This window comes from Carya illinoinensis, chromosome 5 (genome assembly GCF_018687715.1).
Source record: "Carya illinoinensis cultivar Pawnee chromosome 5, C.illinoinensisPawnee_v1, whole genome shotgun sequence".
NCBI classification, from domain to species: Eukaryota; Viridiplantae; Streptophyta; class Magnoliopsida; order Fagales; family Juglandaceae; genus Carya; species Carya illinoinensis.
The window spans coordinates 24,808,815-24,836,479 of NC_056756.1; the positions used below are offsets into that span (position 1 = coordinate 24,808,815).

General features: G+C 39.2%; 1 protein-coding gene across 3 annotated transcripts; it reads left to right on the forward strand.

Moving 5' to 3' along the window:
• The first annotated feature begins 12,229 nt into the window (after positions 1–12,229).
• LOC122311025 lies at positions 12,230–26,389 on the forward strand. Of its 3 annotated transcripts, none has more exons than XM_043125367.1 (7): positions 12,230–12,557; positions 13,670–13,716; positions 15,362–15,527; positions 15,634–15,832; positions 18,897–19,026; positions 25,524–25,700; positions 25,795–26,389. In XM_043125367.1, the coding sequence occupies exons 1-7, from the start codon at positions 12,335–12,337 to the stop codon at positions 25,954–25,956; spliced, it is 1,104 nt and encodes a 367-aa protein (XP_042981301.1). In that variant the 5' UTR covers positions 12,230–12,334; the 3' UTR covers positions 25,957–26,389. The 3 variants fall into 3 exon arrangements, with proteins under 3 accessions (XP_042981301.1, XP_042981302.1, XP_042981303.1); XM_043125368.1 differs by having other exon boundaries at positions 12,354–12,557; positions 13,636–13,716; XM_043125369.1 differs by lacking the exon at positions 13,670–13,716 and having other exon boundaries at positions 12,354–12,557.
• Positions 26,390–27,665: the final 1,276 nt, after the last annotated feature.

Here is a 27,665-nt window from a genome sequence, read left to right on the forward strand (position 1 = left end):
GCGCTATATGGTATTTTTAGAAAACACGCGGCGTTGCAAACGGCGGAAAGAAAGCAACGTAACAGTAAAAATTCACTGTGGTCGTGGGTTGTAAAATACCCATTTTTGAACGGGGACAAACCAAAGCTCGGGATTGATAGGGAAGGGTCTAAGGATGTTTATGAAGCTAGTGGAAGTGGAGTTTGGCCATGGGTGGCGGCGGAAACGGCGGAGGAAGGCCGGATTTTCCAAAACGGAAACTAGCTCGTGGGAGCTGTTCCGGTGACTATTAGAGGCCGAAAATGGGTGGGTTAGGACGGTAAGGAGTCGGTAATGAAGTGGTGAAGAGATGGTGGACGGAGGTGGAGCGACGGCGGTGGATCGGAGCAAAATCCATCAGGCAGAGACGAACGGGGGGGGGGTTACGCCCGAGAGGGGAGGGAAACGGAAGAAGAAAAAGAAAAAGAAAAAAGAAAAAAGGAAAGAAAAGAGAAAAAGAGGAAAAGGAAAAAGGGAAAAGAAAAGATATAGAAAAGAAATGAGGTCCAATCATCATTCTGGAAAACAAAACAAATCCGCCGAAAACGACATTAAAAACCGTAAAACGACTAAATAAATAAAACACAACATCAAATAAATAAAAACCAATTTTAAAACGCAATAATTTAAAATAAATAAACCAATATATTAATTAAATTAAAAACAACCCTTTAGTAAAAATACATGTAAAAGCGGGTCATCACATCCTCCCCCCCTTAAAAACAAATTTCGTCCTCGAAATTTGCAAGATCAACCACCAACTTAAAACAAGCCACATAAAATCACATAAACCAACTGTGATCAAGATTAAGAAACCTACCGTCTTTACTCAAACAAATATGGGTATTGTTCCCTCATGTCCGCTACTCACTCCCAAGAGAAGTCTTGAGCTAACAGATCTCCTCATGCCACCTTAACCAAAGGTATCGTCTTGGACCTCAACTGTTGTTCCTTCCAATCCATGATCTGCGATGGAACAACCTCATAAGTGAGATCCGGTTGCAACTGAATACTCTTTGGGTCGACAAAGCATGGCTCTTGTAGTCCAAAGCTCTTCTTCAAGGACGATACGTGGAAGATATCATGAATATCTCCAAAATACTCTGGCAAAGCAACTCTATAGGCAACGGGCCCTACCTTCTCCAGAATCTGAAAAGGGCCGACATACCTCGAATCCAGTTTCCTCTTCTTACCAAAACGCTTAACACCTCTCATGGGAGAGACTTTGAGATAAACCCAATCACCTTCTTCAAAAGATAACTCTCTCCTCCTGGTGTTAGCGTAGCTTTTCTGACAACTCTGAGCTGCCGCCATTTTATCCCTGATGATCCGAACTTGGCTTTGCATCTCTTGAATTATTTCGGGTCCAATTATCCTACTCTCCCCGACTTCATCCCAACACAAGGGCGATCTGCACTTTCTCCCGTAAAGAGCTTCATAGGGAGCCATCTGAATGGTCGCATGGAAGCTGTTATTATATGCAAACTCTATGAGCGGCAAATGGTTTTCCCAACTCCTTTGAAATTCCATGACACACGCTCACAACATGTCTTCAAGGGTCTGAATGGTAAGCTCGATTGGCCGTCTGTCTGTGGGTGGTAAGTAATACTGAACTTCAACTTAGTACTCAAAGCTGCCTGCAAACTCTTTCAGAACTGGGACGTGAACCTTGGGTCTCGATCCGACACTATACTCTTCGAGATGCCGTGCAGCCGTACTATCTCCTTGACATACAAGCGAGTCAACTTACCCAAGGAATCGGTGTTATTAACAGGCAAGAAATGAGCACTCTTCGTTAACCGGTCAACAATCACCCAAACATAATTTTTCCCACTAGGCGTTCTCGGCAAACCCACTACAAAGTCCATCGTGATGTCATCTCATTTCCACTCAAGAATAGGGAGGGTTTGGAGCATACCAGCGGGTCTTTGATGCTCGGCCTTCACTTGACGGCATGAGTGGCATTTCTCAACATACAAGGCAATATCCCTCTTCATTCCATCCCACCAATAATTTTTGTTCAAGTCCCGGTACATCTTCGTACTGTCGGGATGAACTGAATAAGGGGCCGCATGAGCTTCTGCCATGATCCGCTCCTTGAATTCTGAATCTTTTGGGGACCACTCTGCGATCTCGGAACCAAAGTATTCCATCTTTATCCATACTATAGTGCAACGGCCCTCGAGATTTACTGACTCTTTTTCTGATATTCAGCAGCTTCGGATCCTTCCTTTGAAGAGTCTTCAATTCCTCAAAATCAGTTACCCGAACATCAAGAACTGAAGATAGAATCTCTTCTTGCTGTGAACTTTCAATAAGGAGCCTTCTCATCCCACAAAGCAAAGAATCCAATTCCGACGGCTCAGCTTCATCTTCCAAGTGCGATTTTCGGCTCAAAGCATCAGCAACTATATTAGCCTTCCCCGGATGATACTTGATCTCACACTGGTAGTCACTGATTAGCTCTAGCCATCGCCTCTGCCTCATATTTAGATTTTTCTGGGAAAACAAGTGCTTCAGGCTCTTGTGATCAGTATATACTTCACAAGCCTCCCAGTACAAAAAGTGCTGCCAGATCTTGAGAGCAAAAACAATCGCAGCCAATTCCAAATCGTGCGTCGGATAATTCTTCTCATGGTCCTTTAGCTGACGAGATGCATAGGCAACAACCCGTCCTTCCTGCATAAGGACACAACCCAAACCGAATTTAGACGCATCGCTGAAGACTACGAATGGCTTATGTGGTTCTGGAAGCGCTAACACTGGAGTCGTCGTCAACCTGTTTTTCAATTCTTGGAAGCCTCTCTCACACTTATCTGACCAAATAAATTCTGCATTCTTCCGAATCAAAGCTGTAAGAGGTCCGGATAGGCGAGCAAATCCCTCCACAAATCTTTGGTAATACCTGGCAAGTCCCAAGAAACTCCGAATCTCACGCACTGTAGTCGGACGCGGCCATGACAAAATGGCTTCCACCTTACTAGGATCAACAGCCACTCCATCTCAGGAAATCACATGCCCAAGAAATCTGACTTCCTCTAGCCAGAATTCACACTTGCTGAGCTTAGCATATAACTGGTGTTCTCTCAATTTCTCAAGTACCAGACGAAGATGATACACATGCTCTTCAACATCTCGGGAATAAATCAGAATATCATCAATAAACACTACCATAAAGAAATCCAGATAAGGTCGAAATACTCGATTCATTAAATCCATAAAAGCAGCAGGGGCATTAGCTAGCCCAAACGGCATCACCTTAAATTCATAATGCCCATATCTCGACCTAAAAGCAGTTTTGGGCACATCCTTGTCTCTGATCCTCAGCTGGTAGTATCCCGACCTCAAATCAATCTTCGAGAACACAGCTGCTCCGTGAAGCTGATCAAATAAATCATCTATCCGCGGGAGAGGATATTTATTTTTGATGGTCACCTTATTTAATTCCCGATAATCGATGCACATATGGAGGGTTCCATCTTTCTTTTTAATGAACAACACTGGCGCACCCCACGGTGAAGTACTAGGCTGAATAAACCCCTTATCTACCAGCTCTTGCAACTGAGTCTTCAACTCTTTTAATTCAGCCTATGCCATGCGATAAGGAGCTTTATGTACAGGAGCCGCTCCAGGTTCCAAGTCTATAACAAACTCCATTTCTCGCACAAGGGGTAGTCCAGGCAAGTCATCCACAAACACATCGGGAAATTCTTCTACAACTGGAATGTCTACCAAAAACTTCTTCTCAGACGGCGCAGACACCATCTGAACTAAGAATGCATCCGCTCCCCATGCAATCTCTCTTCTTGCTTGAATTGCCGATATAATTACCGGCTTTTCTTTTAACTTACTCCCCGCAAATTCCAGACAAGCACCATCTGGAAGCTGAAAGGTAATTACCCGACTTCTGCAATTAATACTCACAGAATATCAGTATAGCCAATCTATCCAGAGGATGATATCAAAACCCAACAGCTTAAACACCACCAAATCAGCATCCAAGAACCTTCCATCAAAATTTAACGGGCATCCCAACGCAACCTTGGAACACCACACCATTTCACCATCGGGTAAAGCCACTACCAATGACTTTGGTAAAGGTTCCGTGACCAAATTACACATCCGCACAAACGTGGAAGATACAAACGACTGCGACGCACCGGAATCAAACAAAGTGCAAGCATAAAACTCATACAAACGGACTCTCTCTGAACCAAACACATAACCCATGAAATCCAAAAAAACAAAGGAGAAACCAAATACACCAAAAATTAAATCCAACATAAAATTAAATTAAATTAATCCATACCTATAATTACTCCAGCATCATGGGTCGCTGGTGCCTCATCATCCACATCTCCGGGTGTGACAGCATAAACCCGGGCTTGCACTGCTTGCCTTGGATTTGTTCTTCCACCGCGTCTACCTCCACGGCTTCCTTGAACTGGTCTTGGACACTCTCGGGCAAAGTGACCCTGCTGGCCACAATTATAACATCGAGCCCCACCAGAAGGGCACTCACCCATATGGGCTCTATTACAAACTCCGCAAACAGGCACACGTCCTCCCATGCGAACACCTGAGGATGCTTGCGGTCGAGTTCCGGTCTGCTGAACAAATTTCTGAGGCGAACCTGAGCTGCTTCCTTCACCAGAAAAACTCCGCCTCTTATGCCCTGGAGGGGAGCCCATACTCAGATTATTCTCTCGCTCCACAAGGGTGGCCACATCCACTAAGTCCTGAAAAGTGGATATCCGGTGGCTGACCACCATACGGCGTATATCAGGGCGTAGTCCTTCCTGAAAATGCTCAGCTCGCATCTCCTCTGTGGTGATGAGGTGGGGAGCAAACCGCCCAAGTTCTATAAATCTTCAGGCGTACTGTTCCACTGTCGTGCTCCCTTGAACCAAATTTGAGAACTCTCTTGCCTTTTGCTTCCTTATAGATACGGGAAAGAAGCGGTCGTTAAATTCTTTCTTGAAGCGCTGCCAGGTCACAGCGGCGAAAGATCCCAATTCTGATTCCAGCATCACTCTCTTGGTATCCCACCAGTCAGAAGCGGTGCCTTGCAACAGATAGCTGGCGTAGAGTACCTATTGCGCCTTGGTGCAACCACACACCTCAAAAGTTCTTTCCAGGTCTTTGATCCACTTTCCAACTTGAAATGGATCCTCTTCTCCAGTGAAGTGTGGGGTCCTATGCACCAGAAAGCGCTCATAGGTGCATCCGGCTTGCACCATGCTACTAGATCCTCCCGGATATAGCCAAGGCCCTCCCTGATGTGGCCAAGGACCTCGTGGTTGCGGCCAAAGTCCTCCTTGTTGCGGACAAGGCCCTCCTTGTGGCAGCCAGGGACCCCCTTGTTGTGGCCACTGTCCTCCTGGTTGCGGCCAACGCCCTGCCTGCTGTGGCCTAAAATTTTGCTGCATAAACTCCGTCATCTGCCGTATTACTTGGGCTATGGAGTCATCTCTTGATGTATTGTCCCGTGACTCCTAAGTAGATTTCCTTGGTCTCACTATTTTCCTACCATCACAACTTTTGACCCCTTTTAAGAAAACAAAAACAAAAAGAAACCAGCTTGCAAAAACATAACTAAATAAATAAAAACACGCAAACAAGCTCAAACAAATAAAACAAATCAAACAAATCAAACAAATCAAATAACAAATCAAAACTAACATAATTTTTTTTTTACGCCCCCAAATCCCCACACACGAACACAGGGAAATCGAGACGTCCGGATGATGACATCACGGGTCATCACCCTATCGACGTGTGCCAAGTATGTGTATAAGCGACGAATGTGCATGAGAAATACGTAGCGAAAAGCAAGTTAATAATTAAGTACCAGATTTTTTCTTGTTTAATACAAAACTGTTTAACACATACTTAAATAAATATTACAAAGCACAAATATAGTTTTTAAACCAAATACAAAACATAACATCAACATCCCGGCGGAGCCGCATCCTCGAGCTCAGCCTCCTCCTCCTCATCCTCGATCTCTGCACCAAAATGTACGGTATCAAAAATAGTGCTGCAGGTAAGTAAAGTCCAAACACCACTAGATAAAAACATATAAAACTCAAATAATATGCGTGAAAGAAAAACCAATGCACATGCGCCATAAAACCATAATTTTTCCCACGCACGCCAAAAACCCATTTGGCCCACAAAAATATATCCTTAAAACCAAGTCTCGCCATTATCCCAGATAATGGCCCAAACCACCATTTTCCCAGAAAATGGATCAAAAGCCTCGAAAACCAAACATCGCCATTTTCCCAGAAAATGGCTCACATTCGAAAACCATAAAAACAATCCGGTCATGCATGCACCATGATCTCCCCTAGGGATCACCTGCACACCCTGGCTCTGCACCACACCGCAAGTAACGACTATGCATGTGACACCTAAAAGAGCGATGCCCAGACTCGCGCCCCGCGCGTATCTGGCTAGGCCATCCTCTAGTCCCCACCACTCTAGGGACCACGAAGTCGACACGACAGCGTTACCATATCGTGCGATCCGATCGTCGCCCTGTGACAACCCAGGGGATGTCACTTAGTATTATCCACTCCCGAGTGACCAGAGGAGCTCCACTGAGATATTAACCCATCCCAGCTTGGGCTCGTGAGACACACGCACCCAAAACCATTCACGCCAATAAAATGGGATTTTCTCGATTAAAACAAAATGCACCTAAACACAATATGCAACTCGCGCCTCATGGCTCAAATAATCAAGCAAACACAACCAAGCAAAACCAAGCACTCCGTCCTCAATCCATCCAACCCCCGAACTCCTCGGACTCAATCTGGAATCAGCCAACCAACAACAATTAATTATTGAAAAAGCAAAATATAATTAAATCTAAAAGTAGGGTTTGGAAAATACTTACAGCGCTATATGGTATTTTTAGAAAACACGCGGCGTTGCAAACGGCAGAAGGAAAGCAACGTAACAGTAAAAATTCACTGTAGCCGTGGGTTGTAAAATACCCACTTTTTAACGGGGACAAACCAAAGCTCAGGATCAATAGAGAAGGGTCTAAGGATGTTTATGAAACTAGTGGAAGTGGAGTTTGGCCGTGGGTGATGGTGGAAATGGCGGAGGAAGGCCGGATTTTCCAAAACGGAAACTAGCTCGTGGGAGCTGTTTCGGTGACTATTAGAGGCCGGAAATGGGTGGGTTAGGACGACAAGGAGTCGATGATGAAGTGGTGAAGAGATGGTGGCCGGAGGTGGAGCGACGGCGGCGGATCGGAGCAAAATCCATCAGGCTTGCTGGGCTTTTTTCGGCCAAACGGCGGCTCTGTTGGCAGTGAAAATTGGTGGGGTGGTTCACTGGAGGGAGGAGAAGATTTTGGTAGGGGTAGTGTGCCGCACGGTGGCCGGAGGCGGTGGGTCTGGGTTGATGAAGTTTCCAGCGTGAGAGAGGAGAGAGAGAGAGAGAGACGAACAGGGGGGTTACGCGCGGGAGAGGGGAGGGAAAAGGAAGAAGAAAAAGAAAAAGAAAAAAGGAAAAAGGAAAGAAAAGAGAAAGAGAGAAAAAGGAAAAAGGGAAAAGAAAAGATATAGGAAAGAAATGAGGTCCAATCCTCATTCCAGAAAACAAAACAAATCCGCCGAAAACGACATTAAAAATCGTAAAACGACTAAATAAATAAAACACAACATCAAATAAATAAAAACTAATTTTAAAACGTAATAATTTAAAATAAATAAACCAATATATTAATTAAATTAAAAACAACCCTTCAGTGAAAATACACGTAAAAGCGGGTCATCACACCTTTAAGGCTGCGTTTGGATGTGAGCTGGGCTGAGTTTAGCTGAGTTTTTTTATAAATAGTAGTGGGTTGAGTTGGTGGAGTGGGTTATGTAAAACCCATCTAAAATGAGTTTAAATGTGTTTAGATATTAAAATGAGTTTATTACTACTTATAGGAAATTGAAAAAGGTTGTGGGCCCCTCCTATAAAGATGTGTTAGGTTGAATAACATTTAGGGTCCCACATGTTAGAAAGTTTTGAATTGAGATGAGTTTAATAATTTGAGAGTTGAGTGTTTGGATGTTAGACTCAATTTAAAATTAGACTGAACTGAGTTGAACTTGGTTGATTTCAACAACCAAATGGGGCCCTTATATCAATAACATGAAAGATATCCTTTGCATGATCTCAATAATAACATTCCCAATATTACATTTTCAAAGAAAATCCTATTACAAATCTTCTAGGAAAATAAACAAATAAATAGAGACTACACATCACTGATATTGTAATGACCCGGTTCAATAATTATTCTATGGATAATTTTATTGGGCCAATAATTAAGTTTAAAGCCCATTATTATTTATAGACCAAGTGGGCCTATTAAATTAGTAATTGGCCTAAGAAATATTTTTAAAAGCACAAAGATATTTATTGGACGAGTTAAACTCATTTTAGAAATTAAGATCGACCATTAGAATATTTCTTATTGTAATGATCAATGATTGAAGTCCTTTACACAGTCTAATCACTCTCAATCCTACATTAAATAAACTATTTAATTGTTAAAGTATATTTTTACTTCAAACTCTCTTCTCTGCACCCGAGTCCAAATTGGACTCTACCACAAATTCTCCCAATTTCTTTATATATCTCTTTCCTTCCCCCAAGTCGAAGCACCAAACTCACATCCAGCCCATGCATGTAACCCAGTCCTTCTCCACCTCTTGGTTTCTTCCCCACAACCCAACGGCCAGCACAAAACCAACACAAAAAGATTTCCCTCAACCACGACAAGGCCACCATCACTGATTCCTTCCTCCTACTCACAACCACCCCAAGCCACCCTGTTGCACCACTGCAGCCTAGTTCCTCCAAGCTTCAAATTCACGCAGACAACCTCCATAAGCGTAAAACCACCTCTCCCCTTCATGATGCTAATAACCAGCAGCCTTTTTGATCCGCAAGATGTCCAAACAAAGAGCCTCTATTTTCCAATACGAATTATGAAAACAAAGGTCATGCCGCCCTTAAAAACACCATCATGAGCCACTGGTTCACGTTGAAACTATCGTAGTTGTTTCAATCGTCCAGACCATGCACAACCATGCACGACCAGATGGCTTTCCATGCACACGACCATGAAAATTCTCCATGCCACCCCTCACAACTCAACAACTGGTCGTAGAATTTGCTTCATCCCAAGCCAAGAGCCACTTGGCCAGCTCTAACCCATGTATGCAGCCATTGTTGAAGCTCCCCATGGTTGAACCACCATGAATGTCCACCCATCATATCGTGTTCACTCTCTCTCTCTCTCTCTCTCTCTCTCTCTCTCTCTCTCTCTCTCTCTCTCTCTCTCTCTCATTCACATCCACCCTTAGATAGCCACCATCTCTCACCATGCTGAAAGTTTACAGTCAAACCCACAACCCCTATGGCATGGTTACTCTGCTTGTAAGCCTCTCTCCCCCACTATTTTCACATAAACACTCAGTCCATGCTCATTGTCTCTCTCTATCCCTCCATGAGATGATTAAATTATAGAAATACCCTTGAAAATATTTTTAGGGTTATGGAGATTTTAAGGTTTAAGGAAATGTATATTATTTTTTAGGTTTTTATTACAAAGTTTGTGATTAATTATAAATTTACGTAAGTTATGTTCCTATTTTATAGGTATCAACTTCGCTCAAGAAATATTGGATTAGTGCCACAATGTAAGTAAGTTGATCATAAAATTAGGATTAGCAGATATTAGCAAGTTATCCATCCATAGAAAAATAAAAACACACATTACACATTATCAAAACAAATTACCAAAGTCAAATCTATCCATTTACAAAATAATAATAATAATAATAATAATAATAATTCAAACATCCAATCATGATAGCATGGATGATGGTTCGATGGCTAGATGACCCAAATTCTAAACTAATGAGAATGGTTGAATAGGTCATCAAATCTCGGTACACTTATTCAATACGTACATGTATTTAATAATAAAAATATAATACATGCATCCAAATATTTAATAATAATAATTTTTATATGGATGGATAAGTTGCTAACATTTATATGGTTGATCATAAAATTATGACAATCAAATGATATGTTCATGTATATTGGAATTGAAGAAGTATAACAAGTCTCCCCAAATTAATTTTTATTATCATAATTTTTTAAAGGCTTTTAACTAAAAAATATTTTTGGGATTCAAACTAAAAAACAAATCATATTTTTTAACTTAGTAGAAAAACCCAAGCTCACACTTGCCAAGTGTGTCAAGAAAATGGCTACATAAACCACTACACGGTCCTACACGTGCCCCCTATGCGTGTGAAATTTGTTTTTCACTAGAAAATAGAATTGGTCCTTTTACACTTGGCACTGTAGAGAGTGTATATCACCCCTGCCAATTTCGAATGTCAAAACACAAAGCCTCTTCGTCCTCATGTATATTTGTGTCTATATCGTGAAGAAAATTTGACAAGAAGTGCAAGGGTGGATCACACTCTCCAATATCGAGAGTGGAGATTGCCAAAATGACATTGTTCATTGCCCTCCTCCTTAGCTAATTTTTTGGTTTTTTTCAATTTTAACCACTCATTTTCAATTGGCCATAGCTTACTTATTTTAAGTCCAAAATCAATCATGCGATATGTTAACTTAAATCTTATGAACCCAAATTTCTAACCCTATAAAATCTGCTTTCGGAAAATAACATATGGTTATTTAAAATTAGGCTCAAAGTCATGATCCAAACATTAAACTTATAATTAGAGTTTTGGAATTCTCCCTTTGCATGGTACAAAATTTCAGCAAATGTAAGAAATAGTTTATGACATCATAAAAAATGTTTTCATCTAGAAAATTTGATCTTAAATATCTCATAGCATAACATCTAATGAAAAATATGAAACTCAAATAATCATGGCATATCAACAATCACATGCTTTTAAACTCACTTCGAAGAATTAAACATGTAATGATATTCGTAGGGGCGAAAACAAAGAGCATATGCTCTGATACCAATGTTAAATAAAGTTAATTTGAATTATCTTAAGTGGAGCAAAATTTTCACAAATCTAAACCTTTCTTCATCTTACAGTTCACATCAAATTGTTGATTGCACATCTACATCATTTAGGAGGATGATTCCACAATTTAAGATTAGGAGCTTAAGGTAGTTGCTCTAAGAAATTGTAGAGAGAGAGAGGAGAAGCCTTTGTTTATATGTTCATTCACTTTGTTCATCTACACAAAACTAACGTACGTAAAACTTTACTTAAATAGTCTCCTGATGAAGTGTTAAATAACTTTCCTAATTAAGGAAAGTAATTGCAAGCGAATTAACTGCCTATAGTGGAGAGTTACTTAATTATTTATAACTTTTCCATCATTGGGGACACTACATGAACCATGGGGTACTCATTTACTAACAAAAATAAATATAAAGAGGAGGGGGGGGGGGGGAGCCTAGCGTTTGTGTACACGAGGTTCAAAGAAAGAAAACTACCCAAAAAACATGGTATGTTTACAAATCTTGTGCGGTATTCCCATCTGTCTTCTAAAATCTATTTTGTATAAGAGTAATGTTAATACAGTTATAGATTTTGTAAGTGTTATACACTCATTTTGAAAAAGATAAATCTATCATTTAAAAATTAGGAAAATACTAATATGCCGCTTGAGTTGTCCTCTTATTTTGACCACTCATGTATTTAATTTTTTATTTAATAATTAATGAATTGAATTTTAGTGAATTGGTATATTTTTTTATTTATTTTTAAAAACATTTAATATCTTTAAAAAATATGAAAAGGAAAATAAGAAAAAAAATAAAAAATTAAATTTCAAATTTGTGCTAGACTATTGCCCAGCAACGCCAGTGGCCATTGCTAGGCAGTAGTCTAGCACCACCCTAAAAATTAATATTTTTATTTGTATCTTATATTTACTTATCTTTTAAAAAAAAAAAAAGTGCGATACTTGCCTATTAAATGGATGCAAGTATAATTTCTTTTTGGATAATGACTTTTTAAAATTCATTTAGAGATTTATAAATATATCACTTTTTTCTGAAATCATTTATAAATGTATCTCAATTGAATTATAATAGAATGAAAATTTTATGGTAACACCTCAATTATAAAACCCTCTGTCACCAATTTTCATACGTTAAAAATAAAAAAGAAAGGAAATTGACAAAATAAAAGAATGACGTCTCAAAGAGGTTTTCCAAAACATTCGTAGGATTTGTGCTAAGGGCCGGAAAGTTGAGTTTTAAATTCTTCCGATAGGTCATTTTGCCTCAATGGCAGAAATGGAAGCAGTTGGAGAAGAGCAGGGAGCGAAAGAGACAGCAACGGAGGTGCATAGCAGTAGTATAGTTGATGATCATGAGGAGGAGAAGAAGAAGAGCATGACACCGTGGGAGCAGCACTCGTGTGTAATCAGCATCCCTCGCTTCGACTACAATGCTCCCTTTTCGCTTCTCTGCAACTCCCATTCCGGCTTCCTTGTTACCTGCACCATCAGTTACTTTCCATCTTATTTTTATGCTTCTATTACTCTATCTCTACTCTTACCCTTTCTCACTTATTCATTATTATTATTTATTTATGTACTGATTCTATGTTTTGTTTATCTCTTCTTCTTCGTCATTTTTAGATTCCTCAACTTTTATCCGGAAATATATATTTGTGCTTGCTTTCTTTTTGTGTCTCTCTTCCATTTTAATGGATATGCAAGGTTCTGACTTGGCTATATGGTTCTTGACATTGACCAAAATCCCTAATGGGGCCCTAAGATATGATCATTCTCAATCCATGGCATCCAAATAAACCCACAGGCTTAAGACTCTTTTTCTTTCTCAATGATATCCCAGCTTTTAATAGTTTTATGATTCTTGAATTTACTTAAATAGACACTGGATAGGATATAGCCTAATTTACTACGGGTGCCAACTTTACCTTTTCTTGTTATAGCTGAACTTAAAACCCGAAGCCAATTTTAAAACTTGTAGTTGTGGTGAAATCAATTTCTGGAAAAGGAATAGATACTAGTCGCTTGTAGTGTCTTTTAAGGTTTTGATAGTAATAAAAAGCCTTAAAAACTTACCGGCCTTAACTTGTCGCATTAAAATAATGCAAAAGAAGGTTTCACATCATGGTTATGTATTACATGTATGCATGGCATAGCTGCCTGTATCGAATGGCATAGCTGATAAGGCATGCCTATATTGAATGGCACAGCTGATAAGGCATGTGAATGTCTATACTATGAATCTAATCTTAAGATTCGTTACTATGTATTTTCAGATACTTACGGTCAATAAAATATATTCACATTAAGCTGCACTTTCTGGATCCTGATGCATTTGCATCTTTTCTTGTATGGATGCTGATCTGGAGGAGCAAACTTTGAATGATGATTTGAAATTGCTATTGCCAGATACTTCTGCTCTTAGCATTAGCATTTAAGCCATGTGGATCTCATTGGAAGATTTTGTTGTAGTATATAAAAAGTGATTTCTAACTTATCAAAAAAGAAAAAAGAAAAGTGATTTCTAAATCTCTTCTGAAGTTTATAATATATATGTTTTTCTCATTCAAGTTGGAAATGGAGTTAAGCCCTTTTTTTTGGTCAGAGAGGGAGAAAAGTGCTACCAAAGAAGCATTGTCTATCCTTGAAAAGGTTTCCTTCCTACACTTTACTTGTCTTTTTCTTAATCGTGTGATCTCTCTCTCTCTCTCTCTCTCTCTCTCTCTCTCTCTCTCCTCATCTTCAAAGATCATATCAAATGTATAATTGCATGCAAACCAAACATATGCTATAATGAAGTTGAACCAACCATATTTTAAGGTTAACCATCTTGTTTCTAATGTGAAAAGGGCTTAAAACACCATGTCTACCATGAGGGAAGTTTCATTTATCATTACCATTTGTTAAAATTTTCAATAATAAGAAGAGGGTGGAGGATGTTTGTCAATAATACTAAACTTTTGGTGGGGGAGGGCACACGTATAAGTTTTTGGAGAGACATTTGGTGTGGGGAAGAGGCACTGAAGGACACTTTTCCATGTTTATATTTAGTGGCCTGCGATCAAGAAGCTTCAGTCGCGGACCTGTTGGTTCGCTCGGGGGATCAAGTTCACTGGAACATCACTTTTTGTAGAGCAGCACATGATTGGGAAGTAAACAGTTTCCCTGATTTTTTCAACCTAGTGTACTCTATGAAGCCGAACGGATTGCATGAAGATAAATTGTGGTGAAAACATACAGGTAAGGGTATTTTCTCGGTTCGCTCTTATTATAAGGCCCTTCCAGCTATATCAAATGTTTCGTTTCCATGGAAAAGATTGTGGAGGTATAAAGCGCCGCCCAAAACACTTTTCTTCGTTTGGACAGCAGCTCTGGGCAAGATTCTGACTACCGATAATTTGCGGAAGAGGCGGGTAATCATTACTGATTGGTGCTGTATGTGTAAGAAAGATGGTGAGTCAGTGAACCATCTCTTGCTACATTGTGAGATAGCGAGAGCCTTGTGGTGTGAAGTATTCCATCGAGTAGGGTTAAATTGGGTTATGCCGAAGTCAGTACTTGAATTATTAGCTAGTTGGGCGATGCTGGGGGGAGATTTACATGTCAAAGCTATGTGGAAGATGATACCTATCTGCATTATGTGGTGCATTTGGCAAGAGCGAAATGAACGAACATTTGAAGATAAGGAGAGGACAACTGAGGAGCTTTGTATCTATTTGTTCAGCACTTTATTACTATGGTCTCTAGCTATAGACTTTAATGGCCTAAATGTACACGAGTTTCTGGTGACTACTATAGCCACATAGATAGGTTTTACCGCTTGTATACCTTCTTGTGTACTTGGGCTATGCCTATTATTATTAATACTATCGTTTGCTTATCAAAAAAATAATAATAATTCAATTTTGGCAGAACGCTATTTCATTCAATGATTGTGTGTGGCTTAGCAGTACATCTCTGTGACACAGAGGGAGGTCTATGGTTCTTCTTGTTTATTGAGTGAGGGGATTTTGGGGAGGGCTACCACCCACTCTGTAGCTGCTTATTGCTTTCATCCTGCCCACCCCCCCCAACAACAACAAAAAAAATTAAGGAAACAAAAAACTTTTAATGCATCTGCATCTTTTCTTTCATTGTCTATGTTAACGATGCAGTATGCACGCATGTGTATATTTGTGTACCTAAGTTAATTTGAGTGCTGGAGTTTCACCAAAACTTGGTCTATTTTTTATTACTTTGGTGCTGACTCTCTTTTTTTTTTTCCCTTTTTTTTTTCGGGTTTTTCAATTTCTTGCAGTATGTAGGGTCCTTTGCTAATGGAAGCTCTGAAATTTTGGAGAAATTGGATGATAATTCCGTTAGTAAGAGGAGGAAAATATGCACAGACGATCTAGATAGGGAAAGTATCAACAATGGGGGAAGCAACACTGCTTCCAGTAACTCTGGGGACAATAGCAGTAATTGTATGTCTAATAAAGATTATGTATCTTGGGTTTCAATAACTTCCTTGGTAAGGTGTTGGGACCCATATTTAATATGATATGAGTGTCTTGTGCTTTATGATGACAGGCAAACCTTCAAAAGGCATATGTTCTTCTCCTGCAAGGGTGGATATAAATCTTGAGGAAGGTCCTGTTCTTTCACTAGTTAAGCTGACTAGGAGTGGTTTGCTTCTATTTATCTTCCCCAGAAACAGTGCAGCTGAAACTGTTGGTACTGTATCAAATATTATGGATTCTTTTGAGTCTGGGATTTCAAAATCACCTCTGTAAGTTTTTTATTTTCCAAAGTCTCATGTGGTTTTCGGTTGGGCACATTTGATATATGCTATTAATCTTTGTTTAAGATATAAACTTTGCATCTTCTCTTTTTTAGTAGCAATATCTGAAAATTTCTCAGATAAATGGATATTCATCATTGGAGTTGCTAGGAAAAATATTGTTTCCATGTTTTAAATTTTTGCTTAATATTATTTAGTAACAATATAAAATTACTTGGTACACATCTCATCTCAAACACGAGTTCTTTTTTGTGGTATCTACGGCATAAGTTAATTCTCTTAGGGTACATCTCAGATAAATGAATGATTGAAGGAGGATGAGATCTCATTCAAGGGACCCTAATAGATAAGCATGCGATTTCAAATTAGAATTTAAGCAAAGTCGTGGATAGCTTAGCTTAATTTATGATCCATCTATAATAATAGCACTAACAAAAACACCCTACTTGTGGCTCTCCTTGTTGCTGAAAATTCAATATCTAGTTGATCAATGTAGGAGATATGGATTGTTGTGCTCCAATACTTTAACCTCACTAATTTTCTTTTTCTCTCCTTTCGTGATAGGGAAGAGACTAAGTATCTAACTAGATCAATATTATATTAAGGTATAACAACCCAAAGAAAGTCCACAGCACATTCAGCTAATACTCCAAAGGACCAGTCAATGTTACGTTTGGAGCTATTTGGAATCATTACAAACCACAAAAGTTCTCCTTCGCAATGTGGGATCTCATTTTCCACTCTTCTGTCCTCAATCTATGGTGTTGGAATGTCCCCTACTCAAATCTTTAATGTCCTCGCCAGGCCATTTCTAATGTGGCACAACTCAAGTCGCATATTTCTTTTTAGGACTAGTTATGATGCTATTTTTGTAATGAATTTAGGACAACTCAAGCCCCATCGAAGCTTATTCTCCAAAGTATTAATTTATGTTACAAGTAGAGTTTATCGGAATCATTATAAAGTATAAAACCTTATTTTTCCTGGGCAATGTTGGGTCCTAAGCACCACCCTTCTATACTAATCTTAGATGTTACATAAGGGCTTTTCTGTGCATTGATGCTAAAGATTTTTATTAGTGAAAGTACATTTTTCATCCTTCAACTATTAGGCGTTTTACAATTCACATCTCAAACCACCAAAACTGACAAATTGTACCCTCCAACTACCAAAAACCGACAACAGTATCCGTCCAATTATGATAATTAGGATGGATGAAAAACTAATGATGTTGCACAATCTTGATGATCAGATTTTAGGAGGGTGCACATTTGCAATGTTATTTGTAAACTAAGGATGCAATGTGTCACTTTTGGTTGTTCAGAATCCTTTATACTTAGTAGTTAGAGGGTGCAAAGTGCTTTTTCCTTTGTTATTCAAAGCTTTCAAGTAATGATCACACGTTGGAGAAAAAATAGTGACTTCATTGCTTATAGGATGGAAATGGCTTATATCATGGTCAAATTTAGGTGGTTGGGGAAGGTGGGATCATGGTTGTTACTTTTACTAAAAAGGTGCATGCCTCCTCAACACAGGTGGCACCAAAGGTCCAAAAGTTCAAAATGCATGCCAACATAATTGGTTCATGTACATGATGCATACCCGGCTTGAACATTGGAAATTTAATTTTTATTTTTTAAAAACGCCTTGATGCATATTTGGAGGATGTGTGATACCCCATATTGACTAATGTGTGTAAGTGGTATATGGAATCCCACATTGCCTGGGAGGGAGAAGTTCTTACTCTTTATAATGGTTCCAATTTTACTATTGACTAGTCATTTTTTAGTATAGGTCCAGATGTGGCTCGGGCCTTCCCTTGGAGTGTCACTCCTTGTCTCAAGGGTGTGCCTCAAAGATCCTGTTTTGTAGATATAATATAAACTAACGGCTGTTGATGGATCTTTTGTCAGAGAGTTCCATACATCTTGAAAATGTATTATGTTTGGTAGTGTTTTGGGTGCTGAATAAAAAATCTGTTTTTTGTATGCTTATTTTTTCAGCTTCAACCCCTGGACCAATTCCTCCTCTTATGGAACACTTATGTATCAATGTTTTACTTTCTAGAAGATTATAATATTCATATATTAATGAAGGGATAACAGGAGGTACTTGAAAACTGCACTCTGGAGTGAGGCTTAAGGACAACTCAGGGAACAGATTCAGGCTTCTCTAGATGGTACCCCAATATCCAAATGATGATGATGCTGATGATCATAATAATAACAATAATAACAACAATTATAATCCAGGATGTATAATTTTTTCTGAGTAAACTTTACTTGAAGACTGAAAAAAGAAATTGAAGGTAAAAAAGAAACTGATATTTGTGAAACTTAGAGAATCAAAGAAAAGAGAGAGCTTCTTCAGGAACTCCATCTTCATCTTACTAGTAGAAAGCTCCACTTTCTGAAAATTCCAGTTATTCCTCTCCTTCCATATATCATATCAAACAGAGGGCACTGCACCAAGCTGTAGCACTCCCGTGAACCCAAGGCAGATCATTTTCTATTGCCAAAGATATGAAAAATCAAGCATGAGATATTATGATTTAACCTTCTATTTTACTCTTCTATTTTACTAAGTCAAATGGAATCATCCTTGTTGGGAAGTGTCATACTCAGTGATATCCATTTAGGAATTTTAAATAACGCTAGATAAATTCTTAGGGTGTGCAAGCCCTGCGTAGTCCCTTTGAGAAAGTGGGGCCCACCATAAAAAAGTGGCTTTTCATGTAGGTCCCAAGTGTGGCCCCACTTTTTTCAAAGGGACTGCATGGGTCTTGTACGGTACACCTTAGGACTGTACAAATCATTTTCTTTATGCAAGACTACTAGTGCAAAAAGATGAGGAATTTTTTTTTTTTTTAATTTTTTTATATTTCGAAGGTGAAATTGTCATTACTGTACTTCTAGATACTCATATCTTAATGCCTTAAATTAGATTTTTCTCTGGAAAAATCCACTAATATTGTTTAAATTCTTATTATCTGATTTGCCTCATGTTATTTACTTGCGTTTGATAATGATTAAAATGCATTCCGTTTGTGCAGCTGGTGTCATCGTATTTTCCCCATCCAAGCAACATGTGCTTTAAATGAGAAGGAACTGCAAGCAGTTGTGTCAAAGCTTGTTCTTCAGTTTCTGAATGACAAACAGCAGGAACTTGCACGTCCTGTAAAGGTAAAGTTCAGTCTTTCACCAGTGTACAGACTATATTCATTTATACAGTGTACTTATATAAGAAATTAATTTAAATTTTTTTATCAGTAAATAAGAATTTTATTAGTAAGAAGAGTAGTCATACCCCAAATACACGGGACATATATAAGAGCAACACCTATGCATGATTTGTGATACCCCATATGATAAGGATAAGATAAGGATAAGGGTAGGTTGTGTATAAGAATTCCACATTGCTTGGGAAGGAGGAGTTCTTGCTCTTTATAAGGTTTTCAATGGGACTCCAATTGTATCATTGACTAGTCCTTTTAAATGATAAGTCATGTGGTTTGGGCCTTCCGTTGGGGCGTTACAAACGGTATCAGAACCTATCCCAACCAGAAATGTGGGACATGAGTCATGCTACCTACAATGGACTAGCCCAGCGATGACTTTAGAAATTTCATGGGGGAAGATTGTGATATCCCATATAATAAGGATAAGGGTAAATGGTGTATGAGATCCCACATTACTCAGGAATGAGAAGTTTTTGCTCTTTATAAGGCTTTCAATGTGGCTCTAATTGTATCATTGACTAATCCTTTTGGACTATAGGCCATACGGTTTGGGCCTTCCGTTGTGGCATTACATGATTGCCTAAATATACAAGGAAATCATGAGTGTTCATGCCATTAAAATCTATTACAATTGACCAATGGAATAAGTTATTAATAAAAAACGTACAAATGCAGTCCGATGGCTGTTCTCCACTAAGCACAAGGATATAGGGACTCTATATTTCATCTTCGGTGCCATTGCTAGAGTGATGGGCACACACTTCTTAGTACTAATCCGTTCATGATCCTCATCCATTTCTCTTCATCCATATGCACCGCCATAAACAGATTGGAACCATCTTCCACATAGATTCTATTTGAGAGTTAGCTTGGATGCCTCTCCAACTTGTCAGCAAATCAACCACCCTTTGTGGCATCACCAAATGTAGCCCCACTCTAGCGAAGATATCATTCCATAAGCTCATGGCCACATCACAATGCAATAACAAGTGGTCCATGGACTCCCATTTTTCTTGCATATGTAGCACAAATCCATCACAATGAGTTTCCTTAGATTATCTAAGTTGAGAATCTTCTCTAATGAAGTTGTCCATATAAAGAAAGCTCTTAGAAGAGAGGAGGGGGGGGGGGGGGGGGGGGGGGGGCTTAGTCTTCAAGGGGAATTTATTTGCATTTGTGTCATAAGGGACTTGTAGAACGAACAAACAGTGAATCTCCCTTATTGGATGGATACCAAAGAATCTTGTCAGCTCCCCCCATTCACTCTACTAGTATACACAAGATTGAAGAAATCCGTAGATGTGTGAATTTCCCAATCTTGTGTAGCTCTAAAGAAAATGACATTCCATTGAGGGGAGCCACTAGAAAGGTCTAGACGGTCTGCAATTGAAGCCTCTTGTCTATGTGCAATGCCATAGATATTTGAGTAAGCTTCCTTTAGGGTTCGATTGCCACACCATAAATCATGCCAGAATTTATTCAAGAACCATCCCCAACTGCAAAGTGTATGTATCGAGAGAATATTGTCCATCCTCTCCTTATGTATTTCCAAAGCCTCACCTCATGTGATTCGCTCACCTCATTTGAGCACCATTGTCCAATATCCACCATATTTTAGATCTATTATAGCCCTCTGCTAAGCTCCCCCTCTCATTTTGGTATCTCCACAACCACTTACCCAATAAGGCATTATTGAAAGCCAACAAATTCTGAATTCCCAACCCTCCCTTGCATGTTGGAGTGCAAACCTTAGCCCAATTCACCGAATGAAACTTTCCAATGCAAGTGAGCCCACACACAGTTGAATCTCCTTGGCTTTATGCAGTACCCAATCTGATGCTTGCATTTGATCATTTAATGGATACTGCGAGTTCAAAGGGGTAGCCTCATCCCAAGGATCTTCATCACCATAATCCATGCAATCTGTTGCCTCCAGAGCCTTGCATAAGCTCCCTCTCCTTATTATTGTGTCCAGATGCTTTAGGCATAAAGATTACCAAAGTACCAGCATCTGTTTGGTCGTCCCCTGTACCTAGTGTTTCAGTATTTTCCACCACAGGGATCTCTGTATCCATTTCTTGTTCATCCCGTTCAAATACAGTGGCTATTGGGCTTCCAAATGTCACAGAAAGAGCTCACCAACTCATGCTGACCCTCTTCCACTGCTAGAGAAACCATCACACATCCCAAACTATCATTCTCAATGTCTAACTCTGTCGACGGCGTCAACTCCGGCAACACCTCTACCAGGATCCCAACAGCCAGGTCACCTTCTCCCAGCGATGGGTTCTGTGTAGTTACCGGATGATGATTTGAAGATGTCAACGTTTCTTTGCCGATACCAAACTTGGAACCCTTTCGAGCCAGGGTAACTTGGGTTGTTTGACCCACCATCTTTGGGTCGGACATGGGTTGATGAACTGGGCTTTTGATTTTCCTTTCTTAGCCCGTGTAGCTCCTCTCTTGGCCCAGTCTTGTATTAGCTCCCTTGTTCAGCCTGCATTTGTTTGGACCTGAAGATTTTGAGCCCAAACCCAGACCCATTTCCTTATCTACCCCCTGATTAATTTGAATTATGACTATTTATTGGCTTTGGGAGATTAAAAAGGAACTTATAGCTGACTTCCTTTCTACTTGGCATGTTGTAGTATTTGAACCCTGTTTTCAGATCATATCATTCAGGTTATGATCAAGCTGGTGAATGATCAACCCCTAGATTCTTTCCATGTTATCTTCGTTTATTCATTTATTTTCTAACAGCTCCCGGCTTCCCCATATTGCTAGATATGTTTTTGCAACCGCTGTGGTACATAAGGCCAGATGATATTGTCACCTGGTTTATATGTTCTTTTGCACCTAGATTTTCTTTTTTTCTATTTTTTTTTTTTTTCCTCAAAAGGAAAACAGTAAAGCCCAATTCCCCTAGGGTTATGAATAAAGTCATTTTAAAAAAATCTCGGGGAACTGGTGTGCTACTAAACTTGACTTAAAAATTTCATTCTTAACGAAGCTCCAAATACAAAAGATTCCACAAATAAATAAAGTCAATTTTTAATCGTGAAACTTAGCATGTCATAAACTCTCTAGGCCTCTACCTCGTCACTGATATGAACCCCAATCAACTCGCTTTGAGACCCAACAACAATATTGGAAAACGAACCCAAGAACGCCAAACTCAAGTCTATGGATGGAGAATTTAGACCTGTTGAAATCTCGTTTCAAGAACCTAGATTATATCAAAATCTAGACCTGTTGAAATCCCGTCTCAAGAACCCAAATTACAAGGAGGAACGCCACAAAGGTTGTGATTTACCTTTGATAAGTTCAAGAGTTCAATTAAGAACAAGAGGAGTAAACTCAACTCACAATGAAAATTCATCAATTGTCTTACCCTCTCAAATGAGGCTACAAGTGGTTTAAATAACAATCCCCAAAACTCTAAGTGAGCCGTGGGTACTGTAGCGTGAACAGTGCCCAGGCTACAGTACTTCTAAAATCATAGTTTACTTTAAATAATAACTTTTTCAATATGCCCTTGGTCAAAATACAAGGCCTTCCCGAAAACCCTAGTTCATTAGAAATAAGATGTGTGGGCTGACATCCTCAAGCCCACTTATTCTAAACTAATAAAATAAGCTCTTTTAATGAAATAAATAAGTCCAAAGCCTTCAATAACAATAAAACTAAGTCGTGTCTTTTGTAGTGTATCACGTGGATGAAAACTAGATCTCCTCCTCTCAAGCCCATCTTGAATGTTGGGCTCTTGCTAAACACATCTCAAATGGATTTCACCCATCCTTGCATAGCTTTCTTCATCTTCCTAGCTCTTGATTTTGTAATTGCCCATTCTGAAACTTGTAAAGGATCTTTACGACTTGGCTCCACCTTGGGGCCCATCAGTCACCCTGGGCCAAATCTTGTCTTGTAGTTCCATCCTCATAAAGATTATCACCTAGGGTAGTTAAAATATAAAAATAAACAAAAATGAGTCGAAGACTCTGTAATAGCACGTCATACTATAAACATAATTCAACTTGACCTTAGGCTTGACTTCGAAAACTTCCATGCATATTCATACATATGTATGGCAAATGGATCATTCTTCAATACTTAAGGGGAATTTAAGAAATAATCATGACAATACATATAACATGAATGAATGACTAACTCCATGCCTCTAACATGATTCATGCATAACTTATTCATTAACTTATTCATCTCGTCTTTCACTTGTATAGTGGCCATCATAACATATGTGAATCGGTTCAATTGTCGTTGATTGCATAAATCATATGGTGAACCAAGCTTAGGTTCATGGCTCACCATAAGCATAGTGTAACATATGGTGGAGCACGCTTAGGTCTGTGTCACCGCATACATCATGGCATGGCATATAGTGGAACACACTTAGGTCCATGTCACTACATACATCATAGCATAACTGGTAGTGGACCACGCTTAGGTATGTGGCATGTACATCCACCCATAACATAAGGCCAATCTTTAAAGCTTACTTATCATTCACATGACTTCTTACTTGTCTTATCATAATGCATGTGAACATGTTGACATCATGAATTTTCATGGTGTGCCATACTTATATGCATGGTATATTAACATGAGCATTACATAACATAACATAACATGACATGAGTGTTACATAACATAACATGGCGTAAGCATTGCATGACATAACATGAAGGTTATGATCATGCTATGTACCTGGTAACATTAATCCAATATTTCCGGCATGTAGTTGATCACCTATAAAATAGGCATGTAACTTGCATCAATTTCTCATTAAACACATACTTCATAATAAAAATCTAAAGTACTAAAATAATCTATTTTTCCTTTAAGCCTAAAATTTTCGAAACTCTAAAATATCGTCACTCCTCAAATACTATGATTTTCACATAATTTCTCCAAAAATCATTTGATTAGTCCCCAAAATTATTATTAAGCCTAAACGTTTGATTTCTCTCGATTTTCTTCATCACATGTCACAATGAAATACTAAATCCTAAAATAATCTGAACTTTCATGGTTCTGAACTCTCCTAAGTCCATATCCTCCATTAAACCCATAAAACCACGACAAACACAGCTATGATACAATCCATGTGTGACCTCTACAACTGTGCGTGGCCATCCAATCATCAATTATCATGATAACCCAGGATAGACAAAGATGGAGAGAGAACTAAAGTGAGAGAGAGAGAGAGTTAACATTGAGAAAAGGGAGGAACCGAGAGAACTAGAGAGAGTCTGTAGGCTGGGCTGTGTTTGGCGGTAGAGAACTATTCTCCGGCGTCTTCTGTTGCTGTTGGCAGTGGCGTCGTGCCTCAACTGTTGCAAGCGTGGCTCTAATGCAACTCTATTCTTGTGTCGTAAAAATAGAGTACATGGGAGGGGTTTGCATAGTGGCTTGTGGTTTGGTTCACGGATGCTGCTCTTGGTTATGGTTGCACTTGGTTGTGGCTGAGGGAGGTGGTGGTTCAGGGTCGCAGTGGTGTGGAGGAGCTGGCAGTTGGTTGATCTGGTTTGACATGGGAGGATGTTGTGGCTTGAGATATCTTGGTGCAAGGTTTACGGTTTCATGGTGGTGGAGGCTTGAACGTGGGAAGGCTTGCTCATTGTTGGCTGGGTTCACAATGCTTGAGTTACTATGGGGAGAGGCGGTACATAGGGCGGGTGGTTTCTTTCCGTCGGTGGCTGGTTTCACTGCACTAGGGAGAGGGGCTTGTCGTGTGAGGTTCTGATGTGGCTTGAAAGAGACTAACCTGCAGCCTGAAGTGGTGGTTCTCAGCTAGCCGTGGCTACACTTGATGGAGAGAAACCATGGAACTACTGCGGCAACCCTAGAGCTTGAAGGAGGCAATCCATGCATGGGGGTCTAAAGTGTTCTATATATATACACGGGTTGGGTTTAGGGTGATGTTATGGGCTTCTAACAAAGGGATTCAACTATTTAATGGGTCGAACTATGATATAGGGCTTGCTTATAATTTTATGGGCTAAGTATTCGATAAATTCCGGCAGGCCTAGTCTTGAATCCAAAATAACCCTAACTCGTCCAAATAATATTTTTGGGCTTATAAAATAATTCTTGGGCTTATTACCAATTAAGACCGACCCGCTTGTCCATAAACATTAATTGGAATTCAAACTAATTATTGAGCCCAATAAAAAATTCTGTAATTGGCCTATTCGAAAACTATCCAATAGACCTCAATTGGCTTCTCAAATCTTGGTCCATTAATACAAGATTTAAGCCCAATTAAATTATCCTTATAATTATTAGACCAGGTCGTTACAAAAACGAATTTAAAAGAAACGAAACGAATTTAAAAGAAATGAATAAGTAGTAACTAACAATACCTTTTCACACCAGCAGCACTATCTGGCCCTAACAATTGCAATTTAAATTTGGAACCTGTAGTTTGCAGTTGGATATAATACAAGAGGAATCAAGGAGACTGAGATGAAGATTCTGAAAGATACTTCAAATGGCTCCAATGCATTTGCATTGTTGGACCGCAACAAATGCTTTTCCGTTGTGGCTGCTGCAGTGAAAAATGTTGCGTCAGATTCAGTTGTTGATCTCCAATCACCAGCGGTAAAACATTTATTTGCTTTTCTTGCTTGTTCATAAAGATTGAACTCTCTCATGATGTAATCGTCATTGTTCCATCATTGTGACGAATATACAGTTATCTGTTCTTGTTGAGCTGCTACCGCTTTCTGGAGTGCCCAATGGGAAATTAGTGGTTGCTGTCTCAGTTCTCCCACGAAAGCTTGTTAATACCAAACCACGGCTCTGCATCAAGGCTCTGGTTTCTGATGTCAAAGCGAGGGATGACGGAAGGCATTAGAAAGATTGTGGACTAGAGCATTTATTTTTTCACAATTTTGTGTCAAATGGACACATGGACTATTTCTTCTTACTGCAAACACTGCCCTATTGGCTCGACCAGTTTTAGGCGTTCTTCGTACTATCAATGATTCTCTATCATGGTTGGGCCATATTTCAAGGCTCAAAGATGCCCCAGCATTTGAGGTTTAAAGAATGCCATGTAAGGCAAGATTTTGCAGAAGCGGTGTACGAGTTTGATGTGTAGGCAGTGATGTTTTAAAGACTGACCGAGTTAATAATCTACGTTGTTGATAGTGTATTTTGTTTTAATTAACCGTGAATGTATCCATTAATCAGTCGAAATATGTTCAAATCTTGTGTTTTATAGAATTTTTAGTCGTATTTATATCCTGGTGTAATACCCAAATGGTTTGCAGTTTTGTGGATTAAAATGCATCCATCCCCTTGGACATTTTAGTATTCTTATTTCTGAACTAAACCTCGAGTATGGAAAGGAATATAAATGAGGATATATCGCCCTTATCTTAGATCAATAAGGAACACAAACGCAACTTTTTAGAAGACTGCTACTATTTCATAGCCTACTCATTCTACTGCTAATAAGTTGTTTATGGAAATTGGAATGTTTTTAGCCAAACCATTGACTCCAAATGCCAGTGCCAGCCAAACAGTGACTGATATGAGAGAGAGCATGCCTACATTGGATTAGTTTTTCTTCTCACAAGCATACCAAAACTTACGTATAGACTGGTTGTAGGCAATAGGCCTATAGCAGACTGAAGCCTATGCTTGCAAGCTGTGTCCTAGAATTTTCTATGAATCTTTTCACTGAAGTGCTTCATTTTTTGTTAAGAAAGGACAAATCGACAATGATATACCAGCAACTATTCTATAATTTATCTGCAACTTCATATTAAGAAATTTTTTCTTTTTACTTTAATTTAAAATGATTGTCCTAGCAACAGTCTAAAGTACAAGAAAAAAAAATTATTTAATGCTTAGTTGTAAACCAATTGTGATATAGTTGTTACTATATCATTTTTCAAGGAGTTAATCTTAAAAAATGTTCATGGGAAAAATCTTATATGGCCAGAATCACAAGAGATTTATGACCAAATCCCCCTTAAAAAATTAGTACAAAAGACAAATACAACAAGTAATCCAACGGTTCAATACCTTTGTATATTGAAAAAAAAAAAAAAAAAAAAAAAAAAAAACCTTTGTATATACTTACTGACGTGACATCCAAAAGTTGAACCAACACTAGCGAATACACAAGCACAACCACCTGCCATAATCTATATAAGCTAGTTCGATTCGATGCGAAAGAAAGACAAAAAGTCATAATGCAAGTAACCGAGGCACACATGCATCAATCTTATAGAATCCAAGGAAATATAATATGCCACAAAGTAGTCAGCTTCAATTAATTCTTGGAACAGAGGCGCTTCACACCGGTCGGGCTGTTAATTACATAAAAACAACCCACCATTCATCTTATGCCACGTAAGAAAAAATACTGGAAGGCAAATGCACTAAGTCACAGAGATTCACAACGTAAAGCCCTCATTCCGTCCGCCCTTCTCTCCTTCGCACATAGACCTTCTCCCTTCTCCCATTCATCTCAGCCCGACGCCAATGGATGCAAGCATCTCAGCTCGACAGCAACGCAAGCATCTCAGCTCGACGCCGACGCAAGCATCTCAG

Excerpts from the sequence above, each read along its gene's own strand:
- LOC122311025 (XM_043125367.1), top strand. The coding sequence starts at position 12,335 with ATGGCAGAAATGGAAGCAGTTGGAGAAGAGCAGGGAGCGAAAGAGACA. Across the intron at positions 13,717-15,361 it reads CATTGTCTATCCTTGAAAAG|TATGTAGGGTCCTTTGCTAA; the intron begins GTTTCCTTCCTA and ends AATTTCTTGCAG. Across the intron at positions 15,528-15,633 it reads TGGGGACAATAGCAGTAATT|GCAAACCTTCAAAAGGCATA; the intron begins GTATGTCTAATA and ends TTATGATGACAG.